Here is a 20150-nt window from a genome sequence, read left to right as displayed (position 1 = left end):
ATTTTTTTTCAAACTTAACTCATACTTTTACTTGTTTTTATCATGATTTGTTTCAAGAAAAACATGTGCTTTCATCCTAATCGATTACAAGTACCTAAGTTTGTTTTGTTCTATGATTGAGATGAACTTGTTTGATTTTTGACCGTGGATTGATTGTGATTGCTTGTTGCTAGTTCATGTATTCCATGTTTTTTATGTTTGTAGTTACTTGATCACCAATTACAAATTATCTATCCTATTGTTTGTCTACCTAGAGTTGGCTAACAATACTAGATCAGAATTCTTGAGCTCTGAATTTTAGATTCGTGAAAGTAGAAATGCATTTAGGTGGATTTAACTTGTGTAATTTCATTATCTTCATAAACTTATGCTTACTTGTTCAACCACGAAAGTAAGTGAAGACTAGGTATGGTAATAGTTTCAACAAACCAAATCACATCCTAGTTATGAGCATTTAAGTGAGTCAAAAACCTGGGAATATCTTCTTATTGTCTCTCACTTGTCATATCTTTGGTTGTAGCTTTTACTAGTTCATTGTCGTAGTTGCACTTTACTTTAATTTGAGATTGTTTAGGCAATTGTCTAAGTGATAAGCCTTAGTAATTGTTATTGTTACTTGTGGTCCTGGATCGACCATAATTTACACTATACTGATTCAATGACCCATATACTTGCAGTTGGGAATAATTAAAAGTTTTAATTTGGACATATAGTCCACGTCATATTTATAGTTAGCGATTTGTTTGAGATTCTCAAGATTGTGATACACAATTCCTCTGAAAGACCTGAGATTCATCAATTTGGATAAGTCTTTAGGGTTATAAAACCTGTTATTGAATAAGTCGAGTATGCCCAACCCATCTAACCGCAACTTAGGATATTTTTCCAAAACATTATCAGTTAAACCAAGAGAGGAGGGCGAAAAGGGAGGATGGTGGCGGATATAGAAAGTTTATTGATATGTATTTTTTTTTTGTTTGTTATGGGGGGGGGGGGGGGAGAGAAGCTTTAAATAAAAAAAAAAGGTGCTAGAAAGATTTAAATAAAAAAAAAGAGAGAAAAGATTTAAGTTCAAAGAAAAATTCTAACTGCATAGGAAGTTTAAAGAAATAAACAAAATTTAAGCAAAATGAAAAACAAGGAACGAAAGTCATTTGTTGATAAAGGAAAAAAAGCACCCAAAAAAACTGTTTAATTCGATTTGTCTACATGCATGTAGTTGTTTATTGTCCTTTATTGAAAATTATTGATAGATTTCAAATTCAGTAGGAGTAAAAGCTGGAATCAAGAAACCTGCATTGCTCTTTTTTGGGAGAATGATGGTTCTTAGTTTGGTATTGTACTTATTTAGATGATCATCTTAAGGTTAATAAAAAAGTTAAGGGAATTGGGAAAGTTTCCTTATTAATTTAACCCTCTCTTCTTAAGAACACAAGAACATAGATGGCCTCCTCCAACTACATTGGTGAATCTTGCACTGAATCTAGCTCTATGCCAACAGCTTTGAGCACAAGAAAAGTTTGAGCAGCTAAACAAAGTGAGACTAACCAAACCAAAAGCTGAAAATAGTCACACATTATCTCCTTGTTGGGTCAAACACTAAAAGTGAAGGATCATATAACAGATTGGTATCTTTCCCTAATAGCTAAGTAAAGATGCTCGCAATACATACAAATGCTGGTTGGCCCTTGTCATGCTGGTTTCAGATCATTTGGAGTCCGCATAACAGAAACTGCAACATGCAAATGAAAGACGGTGGAAGACTTTAGGCAAGAGTTTTCAATACAGAAAATTGGTAATAGAGGCAAGTATTGTTTTCTTAAGAAACCTGAGGCTCAGAATTTCCTGCAACGAATCTTAATAGTTTAACAAATGTTTCAGAGTTTTAATTAACTTTCAGAGTAGAATGAAACTAGAAAAAGGACTTAATCAGTCATCATAAGATAAAATTGCAATATACCAAGCTTTAACAATATAGGAAACAAACTTAATCATTCACCATAAGAATACAATATTCTGCCTTTGTACCTCTTTTGGGACAATTAGCAGAGAAAATTTTCATATAAATGTTAATTGTACAGACTAACATAGTGAATCACAAAAATGGACGAACTTTAATTTCAGAAGAGTGGACGAAAAGCACATATTTGTGACAAAAGACATCACAGATTGAATTTTGAAACCAGAATTCTATAATTCCACTTCAAATCACATTAAATTTAGAAAAAAAAAAAAGTGCAAACACCATATGCATCCATGTTACAAATCAATTGCTCCAAGTTGTTCAAATAATATCCCTCTATGCATTAAAATTTCCATATAAATTAAAAATTGCCGGAAGAAAGAAAAGAGATTAACTAAGTTTAATTACCTCACATTTGAATCGGATGTGATCAGGGAAAGCCAGGAGATTCAGTGTAGAATTTTCTTAAGACAAGACCCAGGGTTTGGTCAAACAGGGTTGATTGGACAAACAGTTTCTACTTCATAATAACGTATTATTCCGCCAACCAATCTGCACAACGACACGAAAATGAAGAGAAATAACCACAAAATCTACTATTACAAAATTCCTTCAAAAAGCTGATACAAAAAGTGAAAACTCTGAGAAAGACAAGAAAAAGATTAAGCAGAAGGACAATAGATAAATAGCCATAAAATTGAGCTAAATCTGCTATTAAATCTTACAAAATTTCTTCACCTTTTGGAAGTGGATCTATTTTTCATGGAACAGGGGAATGACAACAAAAGTGTGCTGTCATAGCCAAAAAATTCATGTTATGACAATATTTTCGTGATTTCTCATAACAAAAATATGTGTTTTATTAATGACAATAACACAAGCTGAACTTGATACCGATTCCTATTTGTAATTTAAAAAAAAAAAGGAAACAAGATGATAAACAAATATAAACAGGACCAGCAAATCAAACAAATGTAAAGTCTGCCAACTAAACTTAAAAATTTATAACCAATAAAAAAAATTGTCTTGCATCTTTTCCTACTTAACTTATATATTTCATTCTATTCAATTGTAATTCTTTGGCATCTTATATTTAACAATCCTTTTTATATATATATATATATAGTTCAGTCCAATTAGTAATAGAAAATAATGATCTTAAAATTTTTCTATAAATATCTATAGTAAATTCATTCATCTTTAAGAAAAAAATTGATAACATTGCTGCAAAAAAAGAAAAGTTACTAAACCTAAACCAAAAAAATCTCAAAAAAGAATTTTCCACCAACATTTTGTCCTCCCGATCCTCCACAGGCACCACTTGCATGGGAAACAATTCTAATAACTGAGAATGGAATCAAAGTGCATCATCACTCAACAAACATGTCATATCATTTTGTACTACGAATTAAAGTAAATAGTATTTGATTGAATTAACACAAGCTCTGATTGTTGGTTTTGATATCAATAAGACTTGAAAGCAACACGACGATTCTTTATCACCAAAACCTAAACAGATTTTAAGTTTAATCCAAGATATTTGATTAAATAAAGATGGTAATCTAAAACAATTACATGGGAAACACAAATAGTTTAAATAAGGAAAATATTTTGATTTCATCTTACAATATGGAAGGCAATGCTTTCAAATATAAACTTACTTCCACATCACCAAATTCCTTAATCAGTCACGGAACAGGAATTACATTAGATGATGTTTCAGATAAACAAAAATAAATATTTGGAAGATGAAACTAAAAAGAATCTCACAGAGCAAGTACTATGATCCCATTTTTTCTGAAGAGGAAAAAAAGATTAAAAAAAAAAACACAATAGTCATTAAAAAGACAAAAGAAAATATTGAATGATGTTGGTGAAGCTTATCAAAATTGAGATTGGAACTAGATGCTAAGAAAAAGGGAATTCCAGGAACCGTAAATTGAATATTAAAAAGAGAAAAATTGAAGGAGAAAAAAGTAAAAGGAGAAAAAGAGTACCTGTGGATTGTAACTGAAGGCACGTGGCTTATTTTATCATAATCTTCTCCTTGTTGACCATTCTCTTTCCTAACTCTCTTGTTGAATTCTTCAGGCATGCCCACTAGAGATACCTTTTCTAGGGTCGTCAAACATCTCAACCCATCTGGAATCTTTTCCAATTTTGGACAATCCATAATCCGTAAACTTGAGAGCTTAGGCATGGCCCCCTCATCCACTTTCCACTGCATTAAGTTACCCAAACCAAAAAGCATCGAGTGGCAGCTCATTTCTTGGCCCAGAATAGAACTTAGCCCAAGTTCCAGTATTCTTAGCTTAGGAAGCTTCTCGAGTGTTGCCATTGGGTCTTCCTCAATTCCGCTATAACTCAGGCTTAATTGAGTAAGTCCTGCAGGGTGAGGAACCGTCTGGGATTGGTAATCTGGCAATTTCTTGCATAAACTATTCCTGATCTCTAATTCATGAATATTCCTACTAAACAACACCCTTGAAAGAACATCCAAACTCCCGTTGCTGTCATTCGAATTGTTGGAGTTGGTCTTGCCAAAATTACAACTTCTGATTATAAGTGAGCTGATGCGCAAGCAGTCCAAGTTTGATATATGATTGATGATGTGTTCCAGGTCCTCAAAATTTTTATACACGGTTGCTTTGAAAGATCTGAGATTCGACAATTTGCATACATCTTCAGGATAGCAAAGTAAGTTATCGAATGATTCAAGTATCTCCAGCTGCTTGCTCAACCGTAGCTTACAACACTGAGGGCCCCACCCGTGGTTCGGAAGATAAAGATATCTCAAACGTTCCAATTTCCATAGCACGTTCGGTATTCTACAAGAATGAGAACTACCAGATAAATCGAGAGTTTCCAAGTACTTTAAATTGCCCAAGGAATATGGCAAGTTTATTCTGTGACCTCTCAATCTCAAACATCTCAAATGGATAAGCTTATCGACATACCCCAGAGGTGATTTGAGATAACAACTTTGGGAGGCCAAATGGAAGGATAAAATTGTCAAAACTCTGAGCATCTTCAAATTCTTGACTTGGGACATTATTCTCACCCCTGAATTGGAATAGTTCCATTTGCCTACCAACGAATCACACAAGAATGAGCGCAGATGCTTAGTTTGTTCTTTTGGCGGAAAGTTGTATTGAGAGATATCCTCTGGAAGCAAACGAAGGACTAAACCATACTGTGCATCAGTTGTAGGAGAAGAATCTCGTGAAGGACTTCGATCGACTAGCTTATACAAATTCTCCTCTTTTGCCTTGGCTAAGCATAGATCTCTCATGAGATCATGAAGCCGACATGACTCCAACTCTGTTACTGCATGCTTCCCCTCCTCATATGCTTTAATTTCAACCGTGCATCTTATTGCTAATTCTTTCAAGTAACGCTCTGCAACATCCATCATCGTTTCTTGCTCCTTTCTATCATTCTCAAATATCATACCTTCTCCTATCCACATTTGATATAAACTCTCTGCTCCAATGTCGGAATCTTCCCCGAATTTACCCAAGTAAAGGAAGCATGGTTTTAGTTGCCAAGGGAGGTCATAATAACTGTAAGCTAAAACCTTTTGCACCTCTCCTTCCTTTCCAATTTTTTCTCCCTTATCCAGATAGCATTTGATATTCTCATGCACTTCATCCCATTCCTTGAGGGTTTTTTTAGTTCTAAGAATTCCACCCAAAACCACCACGGCCAATGGAAGACCTCTACAGTTATTCAACATTTTCTTTGCTAACTCTTCCATCTTGCCCAAATCTTCACAACCTGTGTAGCATTAAACAAACTGAATTAATATCAACCACGACGCATCTATCATTCATAAGCATCATGTTATCATTCAACAACTATACGAAAAACTTGATAGTCTGTTAACCGATAAGTCTCCCAATCCAAAGACTTGAGACCTATCAATAGTCCTGGAAAAAGGCTATCCTAGGCACGGTTCAAAGACTCATCCAAATCAGACGAGTCATCATTAAGATGGAGCTCCCCATTCTGAGATGGGTCTCCTACTCATTGGAGATGCATGAACTGCCGGTGAGTCGTTCAGACTCGATCAACTCAGACCGAGTCGACTCGGAGACTCAAAAAATTGCCACAACCATCCGAGTCATCCAGCTTCAACTCAGATCCATGGATACAACAAGCTTTCTGGTATTCTAAAATCCATGAAGAGGCAACGGTAATCAGAAAAAAAACACGTCAAGAACATTGAAAATCCATCAACACTAATTAAGAAAATACAATAACAGAGATATAAAGAAATATTAAAAAGCATGAGATAGGTAAATGAAGAAACCGGGGAGACGAAAGTTGAGAGGAAAAAGAAACCAAGAAAGTTTGGACTTGGGAAGAAGGAATTGGGTTATGGCTGTGGTGGAGCATGAAACCGAGCAAGGCCCATTGAAACCTTGACTTTGACAAATCTATCCTTTATTGCCAGTAAGTGGACGAAAACAGTTCTTTTTGGTAAGAAGTTCTAAAGCTTCTTACTAAAAATTCGTAGGTAATTCCATGTTTCTTTATAGTGTGCCATTTCACTTTGAAATCCAAAACTTCTTAAATATTGTGTTCTGATCTTTAAATGTTTAAAATTCCTTCTGAGCACACTAAAAATATATTTACCCAATATTTACTGTGATTTGAAACACATAATGATTAGTGAAACATCAATTTAAAATCTTATAGTTAGCAATAAGGGTGAAAAAAATACAAAAACACATAATCTTTACTTCTTACTTTTTAAAACTAATAAAAATATACATGTATTTTTTCACAAATTTAAAACATTCATTTGTTTGGAAAGAATAGAGAATGAATTTTAAGAAGAATTACATATTTGTCTAATATTAAATATGCGTCTCACTAACACAGTGACGATTTTGCTACGCTGATGTGGAATGGTCCGGCCGCCACCGTTCCTTTGAACCCAATGTTTTAAAACCCGGACCGTCAATTGAACCGGTGAGGTGAAAGGGTCGAGGTTCAACCGGTCGGACCGGTTCAACCTCGGTTCAATGATTTTTTTAAAAAATAATTTATATAAATATATATATGCACAAAATAAGACATGCAATAGACTAATTTAAAACTTTATATGATGAAAAGTTCACTATTTTTGAATAATTTGGATTTTCAAAAATAAAAATTTTAAATTATAAGTTAAAACAAATAAATTTCATCTCAATTTTAATTATATCTACCAAAAAAATCTCAAATCCAACCCAAAAATATCACAATATTTTGAAATTATACAAAATTCACGTCTATGAAAATTTGACATTGTGAACTTAAATTTTAATTTACATATTTGAGATTTAAATATTGTAATTTAAAAAAGAAAGTTTGGAGTTCGAAAGAAGTCAAGATAATTGAAAATAAAAATGCAAACTTGATAAGAAACAAAAAATGAGATAAAAGTGAGTGGTTGTGGCATTAAATAATTTGGGTTAAAGAAAAATAATTCTTTTTTAACTTTTTTCAATTTAATGGACAAAAACAAAATTAAAAGATAGGAGAAAATATCAATAAATTAAAACTAAAGAGGTTTGATTAAAAAAGGGAGTGACAAAAGAAAAGATGAGAGAGAAAGAGAGAGTTGAAAATTAAAAAGAAAGAGTCACGAGAGAATGAGATTTTGTAAGAAAAATGGAAAAATGAAATATAGATGTTTGTTTTATATAAATAAATTATCAAAAAAACAAATAAGATGTGATGGTGCAATGGTTATTACATTGGTCTTCTATTGCAAATGTCTTAAGTTCGAATCTTGCTAGAAGCATTTTGCACAAAAAAAAAAAAAAAAAAAGGAAAACTCGAAAACCGGTTCAATCCGGTTCAATGCGGTTCAACGGGTTTCACGGTTTTTACCGGGTTTGACCGGGTTTCTGGCAAAGTCAACCTAAGCATGGAACCGGACCGGTGCCATGGCCGGTTCGCGGTTCGACCGGTCGAACCGGCCGGTCCGATCCGGTTTTCAAAACACTGTTTGAACCATGACACTAAGAGACATGTTAGTTTTTTTCTTTTTCAAATCTACTGGATTGTATGAATCTAAAAATTAAAAAAAAAAAAAAAAGATCAAGCTGTTTAAGTAAATGGTAGTTATATTTCCATTCTAGTATTTCAATTGTCTATTGGCGGCCTTTTACATAAAATGAATTTAACGTGAATAAAGGGGAAAATTTTACCTTCACCACTGCTCTCCCTCAATGATTTCTTTCGTAGCAACTCCCAACTTTCGTCCTCGGTCAAAAAACGCAGTTCATGGTGACAACCATTTGGATCAACATGTTCCGCCACGTCTCTTTTACGAGTTGTGAGCAAAATTTTGGTTCCATGCTCCGAAACTGAGATTGCGTCTTTTAGGTAATCCCAAGCATCTGTTGACCAAATGTCGTCGAGGACTATCAAACATCTCCTAGCTCCCAAGTGCTCTCGAAGCAGCCTTAAAAGCTGCTCTTCTTTGCTCTTCATAATCTCTTCTCTGTTTTCAAGAGTAAGCTTGAGTAGAATGCCTTGCAAGAGATCTTTTGGTTGCCATTGTTGTGATACACAAACCCACGCAAAACCTTTAATAGACTGCTTCAATTTCTCATGGTGATATACCTTTCTAGCAAGAGTGGTTTTGCCTATACCTCCCATGCCGACAATCGAAGCCACACGTATTTTGCGCTCTGTACTTTCACCCTCTTTCAGCAAATGTTCAACCAGCTTCTCAACATCATTACGCAGTCCAACCACATCCTCCTCAGCCACAAAGGAGTAAGTGTGCCTTAATTGTTGCTGCCTGGATGGAGCACTCGACTCTCCTTCCTCCGTTCTGGCAATTAAATTTACGTACCGGCCAAAATTTTTGGTGAGATTAGAGATCCTAGTTCTCAGACTTTGAATCTTTAAACCCAAATCATGAAGGGTATAACCTTCTCTGGCGATACAAGCAGTCCTCTTTAGAGCACGTGTAAAGCCTCTGTTGCTTGAAATTGAAACCCTCAAAGCATAGTCTTCAACCAAATCACTTGCTTCATAAGCGACCGCTCTAAATTCCGGAAGCCACTGTTGTATAGTGTCCCTTGCAGTCTGTTTCGTATCTGCATGTCTTAAGAACATTTGTATCCATTTGAGATCGTCACGAAGGAGACTGACTTTCTCGCTAACGCCTTGTAGAAACTTTGCTTCCTCAATAACCAACTTACCTATATTCTGCAGTGCAGAGGATAGGATTGAGGATAGGCTTTCTGCCATTCTGGATGCGATTATGGTTTGACTCTGCAATGGATGGAATTCACTAGCAAAAGATGAGATGGTTTTACTCTTCAATTTATCTTGACTCAGATATTGACATGTGCAGTTTATCTTCACTGAAGTGTGGAACCTTTTGAAATTTCCACGCATGCATTATTATTGTTAGGCCCCACACGGTGCGTTATTACGGCTGCAATACTCTATGCTCATCTTCATTTTGTTCCCATGTTTTGGCCGTTGAAGATGGGCCCACATCATCTACCTATCAAAAGTCCCTGGACGTGGATGCGCCGCCTACACATCACTTTGTTCCCATGTTTTTGCCAACCATCAGGCCCCGAATCCTGCGTTATTGTGGTGCACCCACCCACAATAAATCAGAGTGGTACGGTGCTGGCTTGGCTGCTCGTCCAACTGCGCAGTGCGCACCGGACCAGAATAAATTTGGTTCGGTTGACGAGCATTATTGCAAGTCCAATGAAAAAATAAAAAAAAGAAAAATAAATCGGGTCTTGGATTTTACTCTATTCATCTAAACCCGAATCCGACCGTCGTTACATACACGCTCCCCAGCTTCCGACCCTTGCCAAGTGCAAGTTTTGTAGAAACCATAGTTCATGTCGAGTAAATTTTACAGTTCTTTTGCATTGCAATTTTTTTCTCAAAAAATTTTATATTTTTCATGAATATATTTTTCATTCACATTTTTACTGATATATACATCAAATCATTATAGCATTTTTTTTAACAAAATCTCTAAAAACTAGTAGTTCAAACGGGCTCATTCGCCCTAAAGACACTCGGCTGATAACTCCATAGTTGTCGGAGTTAATTTCTATGTGGATTCTTGGGGTACTCATGAAAATAATTTGATCCAAGAGCTCATGCTCTTTTGAACAGTACGTTTCAAACGTTTATTACGTTTATCAGATATGTATACATTAACTGCTTTACCTTGAGTGTCAAAATTTTGAAAAGTCTGATTCATGAAAATTGACAAATTTCATTCATTTGTCTCACACTCTCATATTTAATGCGAAGTTTGATATCTTTAGCTTTCGTTACAGAGACTAGTCACATTTTGTAAAGGAGTCAGCTGTCTTTGAACTTTCATTAGATACAGCTGTTCCAAAATGCAAAATCTCCAACGATCTTGATTACGAAATAATATGAAACGTGAACGCCGACTAGCTTGTATGCATTTTTATTTTTCCCTTTTGGTTTGAATGGCGCCTGGAAATTATAGTAATTCACATCGGCAAAGAATTGCCTCGTGGGTTTTTATTTATTGTTGCGTACTTGTAATAATCGAAATAGGGTATTATAAACTCTGTTGACTTTTTCTAGGCAAATGAAATGATTGAAGGGACTCGGTCAAGTATCCATCTGTAACTTGGAAGAGGTTCCAGCTTTGAATGATTCCAAGGAAGCCCTTTTTTTCCCTTTTTTTTTTCCCCCTTTTTGGGGAACCTTTACTGGGGTGAAGGAAGGGGAAGTTGAACTTTTGAACTCTTGGTTGCGTTCTCTTTTTGGCTACGTGAATTAAGGCCGGTTGACTTTCATATACTCGTCATTATATTTTGATCATTAATTATTTTTCTTCGTTTAAAATTGGTGGCCAAACAACTGGGACATCCCACCAATTCCATCTCTATTAATTATTGTTTAATTATTTTTCAGACAAAGGCACAATTAACAATAACTATCAGCTCCACAATAGAAGAAAGGGACACAATACCTACTGCAGAAGCAGGACTGGCAGACTTATCCAGCCTTTCAATTTTGTGGTGATGACAAATTTTGTTCTTTCGAATTGAGGCCGCGTCTCCTTTTCTTTTATTCTTGGTACTCCGATGATCCTAATATTCAGGCCACAAAATCTTTTCAAAGATAAACATATTCAGAAGAAAACCTAATGTTTATTTTATGACTGAAGACAAGAAAGTATGAACATGTTATCGGGAAAGAGAGACAACTTTTGCTTGCTTTTTTTTTCTAGCCCCTTCTACAAGAAGTGAACAAATAAAAGGAAAGTTCTTTGGCTTTGCATGTAAACATCATCTCACATTGTTGTTAGTCTGTGAGGACCCGAAAATTTTCTTATTTATCGAATATTACAAGTTTACTTAAATATTTATTTACTCATTTTCTCCGAATTATTTATTTCTATCATTTAAAAAAAAATCCATTTATATGGAACAACGCCTCTTTTATATTTTAAAGCGTCCTGTTAGAAAATTCGTTTAGATTGGAATAACGAGTACACGTTTTTTGGGGCTATACTTGAATCGGGAGTATATTAATATTGGAGAATTAAGAATGATGAATAGTAGATTAAGAAAGGTTAATTGAGGAATTAATACTCGACTCATGTAAAGACTCACAAAAATTTACCTATTTTAAACTCCAAATTCTAGCTCATTTAATTATTTATTTGGCCAATTGCCCCAAATATTATTTTCTAACATTTTTAGGCCTAATTAAATGTATCCATAGCTTAGTTATATTTTTAAAGTGACTCGTTTCGGAATTTAATTTCTGAAGGCTCGTTAAGTGAAAATAGTAAATACGCGACTGGAGTAAATAATCGATTCGAGAATACAATAAGTTTGGAAAATTGGAAGCTTGTGCATTAGTCTCAAAATAGGTATTTTTACATTTAAGTGTTCAAATGTTAATTAGTTATATTACCGTCATAAGAACTTCTTAGAAATTTCACTATCTCGCGCTTAAATTGGAAATACGCGTTTTTACGCTCACGAGTAATTGAGGAACCTTAGGCCATTATTTTGGGACTATTAAGAGTGAATAATAATAATATGAATATAAGTGCATTAGAGGTTTAGTGCACTAGTGCAATAAACTCGCGAGAAATCGAGCACGAAACGCACGCGTACGTGCATTATTTTAGTGGACAGCTTTGAGTACAATTGAGCCACACGTTTTAAGCTTACCTTAGAAGCTCATACCATCAGCATTTCCTTCCTCTCATACTCACAAACAGCCGAGCAACAAAGGAAGAGCAAGACCAGAAAATTCCTCCACTCTCTCTCCTCAATTCCTTGCTCAATCACTTCCAAATTTTACATGCAACCTTCAAATCACTTGGTGATCAAGATAAGCTAGGAAAGGAGCTGCCTCTCACGGTTTTTCTCCAGCTCAAAGTGACTGAAAATTTCTGTCTTGGCTCTCTAAGAAAGTAAGTAATGATCAACCGCTTAATTCTTGTTTTATGGAAGATAGATTACACTCATGAGCTCTTGGATTCTCATGGGCAGCTTTAAATTGTTGGAAAATTGGTGAGTGGGCTCTATGAAATCCCACAATAACTTTGATGATCTGATTTGATAGGATTGAATGCTAATTGTGTTGATTAAGTGCTAATTTAGTAGAGTTAAGTGGCAAAAATGAAAAGGAAGTCAAATGAGGAGTTGCATGTGAAGGTGCCGATTCTGCCCTGCTATTTTCGTGCATTTTAGTGTACTTTCTTGAAGTCCAACTGACTTGTTTCTGATGCAAATGTGAAATATAGGTTGTGTTTAAAGTTTCCTCAAAATTTTACGTGATTTGGGTGGGTGCATGTTGAGATTTAGAAAATCTGTCAAAACTGGGAAATGATTCCCGTCACTACCAGACAGCCATCTTGTTTCAGCTATAATTCATCGGTCCGATGTCAGAATCGAGTGTCGTTTGCGGCACTGGAAACTAGACATTCCCAGGTTTTATTTGGTATAAAATTCAATCCCTAATTCTACCTGAGTACCCCGTACCAACCGTTTAAAGATGACTGTCCTGTTTCTCTGTTTTCTTGGAATGAAGTTCAGAAGCTGCAACTTGAGGCTCAAATTTGAGCTAGTTGTGTGCTGAATTTCAAAATGATTTCTTCTGTGAAATTATAGTTTTATGAATGTAGTTTCCAACGCCACCAACCATGCTCAATTCTGAGTTGAATTGAGTGATTTGTGATCAAAATACGAAACCTGCCCTGTTCTTGAAAACCCTAAATTTTGGGCAGAATTGATGCTAGACTTGGTGTGGAATTGCTAATTGAGTTTCTTGGAGTTAAAACACTTACCAAATGTATCATGAATGTTCCTTAGGCCTTTCCTACACCAATGAACCATGTTTGAAGGATTTTCCTTGGCCAAATGTTTGGAATGGAAAACAAAAAGCTCAAGACAGTTTTGCCTTAGGATTCTTCGAAACTTGGGTTGTTTGGTTGACTACCTTTCTGAAGTTATTTCTCCATGAAATTTGGTAGAGGGACAACCCTTATATGGTAGTATTATACTGCTAATTATGGTGTTATTCCGAGGCCGTTTCATGGCTCAAATAAATTACCAAAGTTCATGACTCGAGTTTGGAAAACCCATATTTCACAAGGGAATTTTGGTAACTTTGAGTTGCCATATCTTAGTCTCAAAACTCCGTTTCTCATTCCACTTATTTTGTTGTAAACTTGGATTACGACTCTAAAAGACTTCCAAATTTCAAAAGCTAGTTCCAATCAGGTGAATTTTGCCGAATTTTCAAAGTTGGCCAAAAACCAACCTAAATCTGCCTTATGAACCAAAACAGCGACTTTGAGCTTATTTTTGAATGCTTTCCATTTGGAACCTTAGAAAAGAGTATTCTAGGAACTTTTAGTACCTTGGATGAGGTTTCCAACGGTACCAAGTTTTCCAATTTTTGACTTGTAAAACGTGAGATACGATTTTTCTAATGTATCATATCAAAACTGAAATTTTCTGAATTCCAAGGAAATGGAGTTTTCAAGTACTCCTTATTCCTTCGATATTACTTGAACGATTTATACTTAATTTCCAAGATGAAAACTAAATTTCTCCTGTACTTTGAAACCCCACTTGAGAGCCTCGATTTAGGATAATTTAGGCTCGTTTCACGAGACTTTCTAAGATTGTACTATGGTACGATCTTCTTTAATAGTAGGGGTTTGTGAATGATAGTTTATTATTATTTGCTTAGGCGCACACGAGAACCTTCAAGAGGATCCTACAGTGAACGCCTAAAGCTCCGAGGGACATTTCTTCCTCGTTACTTATATTGGTGAGTGTCAAGTGCATGTTTACTTGCACTTCGCTTGAGATCTGTTGCCTACATGAACTCTACTTGAACCTGTTGTTACTTGAACTGTACTTGTTAGGAAAAGTGTGTACTTTACCGCACTTTATCTCCTTTACTTGGATCAATACATGACTTGCTACATGAATTACATGAAATTGCTGGATTTTACATGTATATGACCTAAAGTCGAATGCAGAGAAATCTCATCGGCTAAAACTTGATTTGTTTCTGAAAACCTGACCTGTGGGGACGCCCAAAACCCAATGGTTATACCTCGTAATCTCGCAGCCAATCGTGAGGTCTTGGTCGGGAGAACTTGGTAAATCTTGGGACCTGAAGCTTGATCTTTTGAGATCTTGCTTGGCATACTTGTATAGTATCGCCTTTACATGCTTGTTGGTTACGGATCCGAGAGGGTGAAATGATGAATGAAGGGAAGTAAGTGGTGATCTACGGATTGGAAATACCCACCGGTTGACGGAGAGTCATCGCGGGAAGGTATACAAATGACCCTGACAATGCAAGTGGAACTTAGCTCCTGAGAGCTATCATATCCTTGAATTGTTTCTGTTTACATTTCATTGGAATTGGCAATTACTTGTACTTTATTATTTGACCTGTTAATTGGGCTTGTTACTTGAACTATTTGCTTGCATGTGTGTCCTTGGCCTTACGAGCGTTTCGCTCACCCTGTAGATTTGTTTTCCTGAACAGGATTGGGTATGGAATGATACTTGGAGGAACTCTTTTGATACACTTCTGGCTTAGGGTTTTAATATATTTTGGGCTAGACCTCTTACTGGTTGTAATTCGGAAACCTAATATATGGTTTGGATATTTGATGTACCCGGATGTAGTATATTTTGGGTAATGATGTACCTTTTGGGAATTTAATGTAATGATTGGATAAGCGTTATGTATATTGTTAAGTTTGGGAGTTTTCCGCACTTTCTTACTTATCTAGTGTTGTTGAATGATTTTGCTTTAAGCTTGAATGGAAACTGCTTGAGTCCTGGCGAGAGTTGGGCAGATGTTCCGCGGATACCCTCTGGTTCGCCTTAGGGAGAAGTGGGGACGTCACATAGTCCAATGCAAAAAAAAAAAATCAGATTGAAACTAAAATCTATAATCAAGTATAGCTCTTTGTATATCTTAAGTATTGTAAAGTATTTGACTATTAACAACTAAAAAGCATGACGGTAATAGATGAAAATTACAAAAACACTATTGTCCTGATGAAGGGAAAGAAAAGAATTAGAAAATAAAAAAATGAAGTCATTTTCTCATCTGTTTGTACTTTACTTGCATGGTCGTTGTGTTTTGTAAAGTTAATCACAATACATAAAGACCCCAATTGTTATTTGAACCCCAATCCTGCTGTTGTTAGATACATACTTCCCAGCTCGAAGAGTCCCTTGCCCAGTCCAAGTTTTCTAGAAAGGATAGTTCAAGTCCGAGTAAAGTTAAAGTGAATTTGGGAGCTCAATACCAATGTCCCATTAGAATTATTTTTTTTTGGATTTTTAAAAAAAAAATACACTATAGTGATTTGATAAATGTGAGATAAAAAAGTGATTAGAAAAATATTTATGAAAAATGTAAAAAGTTTGATAATCCTTCCACTTCATCAATCACTTTAAGAGAAAGTTCATTCACCTAAAAGACACTCGAGTGATGACTCTATAACCGTCAGAGTTAATTTCTATATGGCTTCTTCGGGCACTCAGAGAAATAATTTGATCCTTGAACAATTTTTTTGTGTTATTATTTATCATTAATCATTAATATCAAATGCGTTCTATTTTTGGCAAGGCGGCTTGACTTTCATATACTCATTTTTATATTTTGGTCATTGATTTATTTTTCATTTCAAATTGGTAATCAAACTACCGTAACATCGCCTCTATTTCATCTAATTTAATCCATTTGTAAATGGTTTTGTCACTCGATGGTCTCATTTTCAAACAAAGGATATTTCTTTTAGTTATTTTTACATTCATATTTTCATAACATCATTAAATTAATTATCCACTTAAGACTTTTTTTTCTGCTAAGTAAATTTTTCATATTTGTAAGCTAAAATAATTAACTGAAAAAATGATCACCAGCACAAATATTTTTCCTTCCCCGTAACTTTTCTTTGCAACTTTTTCTTTTAGACAGCCTATTGGAAAAAGCTGCAACTGATAAGTCTGATTTCATGACATTTGTAAGAAGTTTGTCTGAGTTTACTTTGCAGTTTGCAAGTGAATCAGGCAAACGCTTAAGCTATTAATTAATTTCTATTCCTTTATCTACCGAAAAAAAAAATGTATCAGTGAGTTAGAGAACGCATGGGAAACAATAGGGGCATTTCTTCCTTCCTTGGTCCCATCTTTTAAAAAGGCCCAAGCCCAAGGAACAGTGCTGCGTGGTCCCTCCTAGGTGTTCTGCCGGCTGGATTGTGATTTCTTGCCAAGTCTAGGGGCAATTTGGTCTTATTGTGTTCTTCGTATTTTTGTCTCTTTATTTAGTGGTTCCTACAGCTCTCCCAACAACAGTTTATTCCCAAATACCTCTACCAACCTCTGCGCATGGAACAGGAACCCCCTCCCCATGTCAACACCACACTGGCCCTCAACACTCTCAACCCTCCCTCCCTTCCACCAACGAAAACATACAGTAGGAGAACCCGAACCAAATGATCGAAAATGGCCCATCACCAGGATTCCCTGAACCTTTCGGTTCATAACAACCAGGCAAGCCAAGTTGGCTACAACTACCACCAAGGCACCAACCCACGGAAAACCTCCCGATCAAAAAAAAACAAATTTCTCCGACCAAAAAGAAACCGCTTCATTATCCAACCCTACCATCTACACCCATACCTCTTCTCAGGACCACTAGGAACCAAAACTTTAAGCATTACCGCAAACCCAGAAAAGATCCCTGCCCAGACATATATGAATTATCAGTACCTACTCGAGTTTGCACTGGAGCCAAACGAAATCATCCGACTAAGGGCAACGATGGATGCAATCCTAAATGTCCACGTGACAACAATAACCCGCCAACAGATACGAACTCCATGCATTGACAACTCCATGACGCCACAACTCCCTGAAGAGATACGAACCCTTGCATGGAACTGTAGGGGCATCGCACGTGAAGAATTCATGCTGCATGTCAAAGGGATGATCCAAAAATACCGCCCAAACATCTTGCTACTACTAGAAACCATGGTGGCCTGTCCAAGACTAGAAATGATCCTACAGAACTTACCTTTCACAGGTCATCTAAGCGTGCCAGCTTTAGGTCACTCAGGTGGTATCAGCCTACTATGGGACACCCAGGTCCTTGATGTGGAAAACTTTGCCCTAGAAAAAAGGCTCATCCATGTCAAGCTCCAACACAGGCACGCTCACACGCCTTTTTTACTAACAGGTGTTTACAACCTCTCTCGGTACCAACTGCAATCTCAGGTATGGGCCTCTTTACTTCAACTCGCATCTACCCATGACCTTCCCTGGCTAGTGATAGGGGACTTAAGTTGCACCCTTTCCCTAAATGAACATCACGGGGGCATTCGCAGAATCTCAAGAAAAATGATAAATTTTTAACAATTCCTTGCTGATAGCCACTTATTTGACCTCGGGTTTTATGGCCCTAAATATACCTGGGATAATGGTCAACCAGGTCCGGGCCATATCCCGAAGCGCCTTGACAGAGCCTTAGGCAATTCCCACTGGTCTAGACATTTCCCGCATGTGAAAGTTCTTCACATCACTCCTTCTTCCTCTGACCATCTCCCTATCCTTTTAACCACAACAAGCCTTCAACCTCGTCGACCCCATTTCTTCAAATTTTCCAACACTTAGTTTCTCAAGCCTGGAGTCTCCAGGTCAAGGGCTCAAATGCTTTTAGCTTTCACCATAAATCACTAGTCCTTGCTCGCATGTCTAAGGGATGGCGTAAATCTTTTATCTCCAACCTTGGTCCCACACTCACCTCCCTTGAGGAGACCCTCACCGCTCTCCATAGCCAAATGGAGAGTCAACCCACCCCTAGGATCCAAGCTCAAGACATTCAAACACATTGGACCCAACAAACTAAGATCACATGGTTGACCCAAGGAGATGCCAACACCCATTTTTTCCACTCTTACACTTCCGCCAGAAAGCACAAAAACTTCATTCAGGGATTGCGGCACCCTGAGACATTTGAATGGATTTCCTTACCTTCTGGCATTAGCAATTTACTTCTCCCAACTATATACCTCCTCTAATCCACAGCCTTTTCCTAATTCCCTAGATCCCCATATCCCCAAACTCTCTCATGAGGATAGCGTCTCCCTCAACAAATCGATCTCTAATGATGAGATCCGACATACCTTCTTTCGGATGGGAAACAACAAGAGCTCGGGACTGGATGGTCTCAATGCTTTATTCTTTGAAAAATACTGGCCTATCATAGGAAATGATACTACATAGGTCATCAAATCCTTTTTTCACTCCAAACATCTCTTACGCTCCCTAAATACAACCCATATCATCCTCATTCCCAAACTTGATGCCCCTACCAAGATGGAACACTATCGACCCATAAGCCTCTGTAACCTCATTTACAAAAGGATATCTTCCATAATAGTGAACTGCCTAAAACCCATCTTGCAAAAATTAGTCTTTCCAATGCATTTACCCCCTCCCGTCACATATTTGACAACATCCTCTTAGCCCAAGAAGTCCTCGATTCTATGAATAAATCCTGTTCCAAGATTGGGCAGCTTGCTTTAAAACTAGATTTTGTAAAAGCCTTTGACAAGATGGAGTGGTCTTTTATCAGACAAACCCTTAAACGAACCTCTTTCCCTGATAATTTGATTGATATCATCATGAACTGCATAACCTCTCATTCTCTGGAAATTGTTTTTAATCGGGATAAAACTAAGAAAATTTTTCCCCAAAGAGACTTGTGACAAGGCGATCCTCTCTCGCCTCATTTACATTCTTAGGCTCAAATTAAGAAATCAAAACAAGATTATTAAGTAAAGTTCTAGTAGAGGAGCGAGTTTTTGCCCTCTCAAACAAATCACTAATAATAAGCTCTTTGGGGTGATTTTGTACAAATTTTCAAACTTTTGGGAGCTTCTTGGGAGATTCATCATCTTTCTTCTCTTCTTCTTCTTCCATACTTTAAGAAGTGTTCTCTTTTGGTGGATTTTCTTCATTCATCATCTTCACAAATATTCTTTGTGACAACATCATTAGATTCATCAAATGTATTCAATCACAAGAGTTCTTCGATTGTAAACTCTATAGTCTCTTTTATCACTAGAATAGGCTAAGAAAATGCCTTCATCCATTTTCTTATCAAACTTGCCAAGATGTTTTTTTATAGCTAAAATAAAATATTTGCAGCCAAATACTTTAACAAAACCAACAATTGGCTTGTTACTAAATAAAAGTTCATGAGGAGTTTTGTTCAAAATAGGTCTTAAAAATACTCTATTCATAATATAACATGCCGTATTAACCGTTTTGACCCAAAAATATTTTGGTAAAGCGCATTTAGTAATCATGGTTCTAGCAGTTTTTTGAAGAGTTCTATTTTTTCTTTCACTAATACCATTTCGTTGGGAGACCATAACAGTTAAAAGCTCATGTGAAATATTATTGTGATCACAAAAATTTAGAAAACTACATTATTTAAATTTTGACCCACTGTCACTCACAATGCTAATATTGAATAAATTTTAAACTTTGGAAAATAAAGAAACAAAGTTTTTGAAAGCATCATCTTTATGAACAAGAAAGAGCACCCAAGTATATATAGAATAATCATCAATAATTATAAAAGGGTTAAAACC

General features: G+C 36.2%; 1 protein-coding gene across 1 annotated transcript; it reads right to left on the bottom strand.

The window, feature by feature from the left end:
- Positions 1-2451: 2451 nt before the first annotated feature.
- LOC113752139 (putative disease resistance protein At1g50180) lies at positions 2452-9220 on the bottom strand. Its single transcript, XM_027296272.1, has 3 exons — positions 8167-9220; positions 3961-5740; positions 2452-2515 (listed from the first exon to the last, which is right to left on the bottom strand). The coding sequence occupies exons 1-3, from the start codon at positions 9218-9220 to the stop codon at positions 2452-2454; spliced, it is 2898 nt and encodes a 965-aa protein (XP_027152073.1).
- Between the last annotated feature and the right edge of the window lie 10930 nt (positions 9221-20150).

Source organism: Coffea eugenioides, chromosome 11 (genome assembly GCF_003713205.1).
Source record: "Coffea eugenioides isolate CCC68of chromosome 11, Ceug_1.0, whole genome shotgun sequence".
NCBI lineage: Eukaryota > Viridiplantae > Streptophyta > Magnoliopsida > Gentianales > Rubiaceae > Coffea > Coffea eugenioides.
This window is presented reverse-complemented; position numbering and strand designations above follow the sequence as displayed.

Bases quoted from the DNA above. Each gene is read 5' to 3' on its own strand.
- LOC113752139 (XM_027296272.1), bottom strand. From the start codon at position 9,220: ATGGCAGAAAGCCTATCCTCAATCCTATCCTCTGCACTGCAGAATATA. The intron at 5,741-8,166 runs GTAAAATTTTCC...AATGCTACACAG, and splicing joins GAGGGAGAGCAGTGGTGAAG to GTTGTGAAGATTTGGGCAAG. The intron at 2,516-3,960 runs GTACTCTTTTTC...GTCGTTGTGCAG, and splicing joins CCTTCAGTTACAATCCACAG to ATTGGTTGGCGGAATAATAC.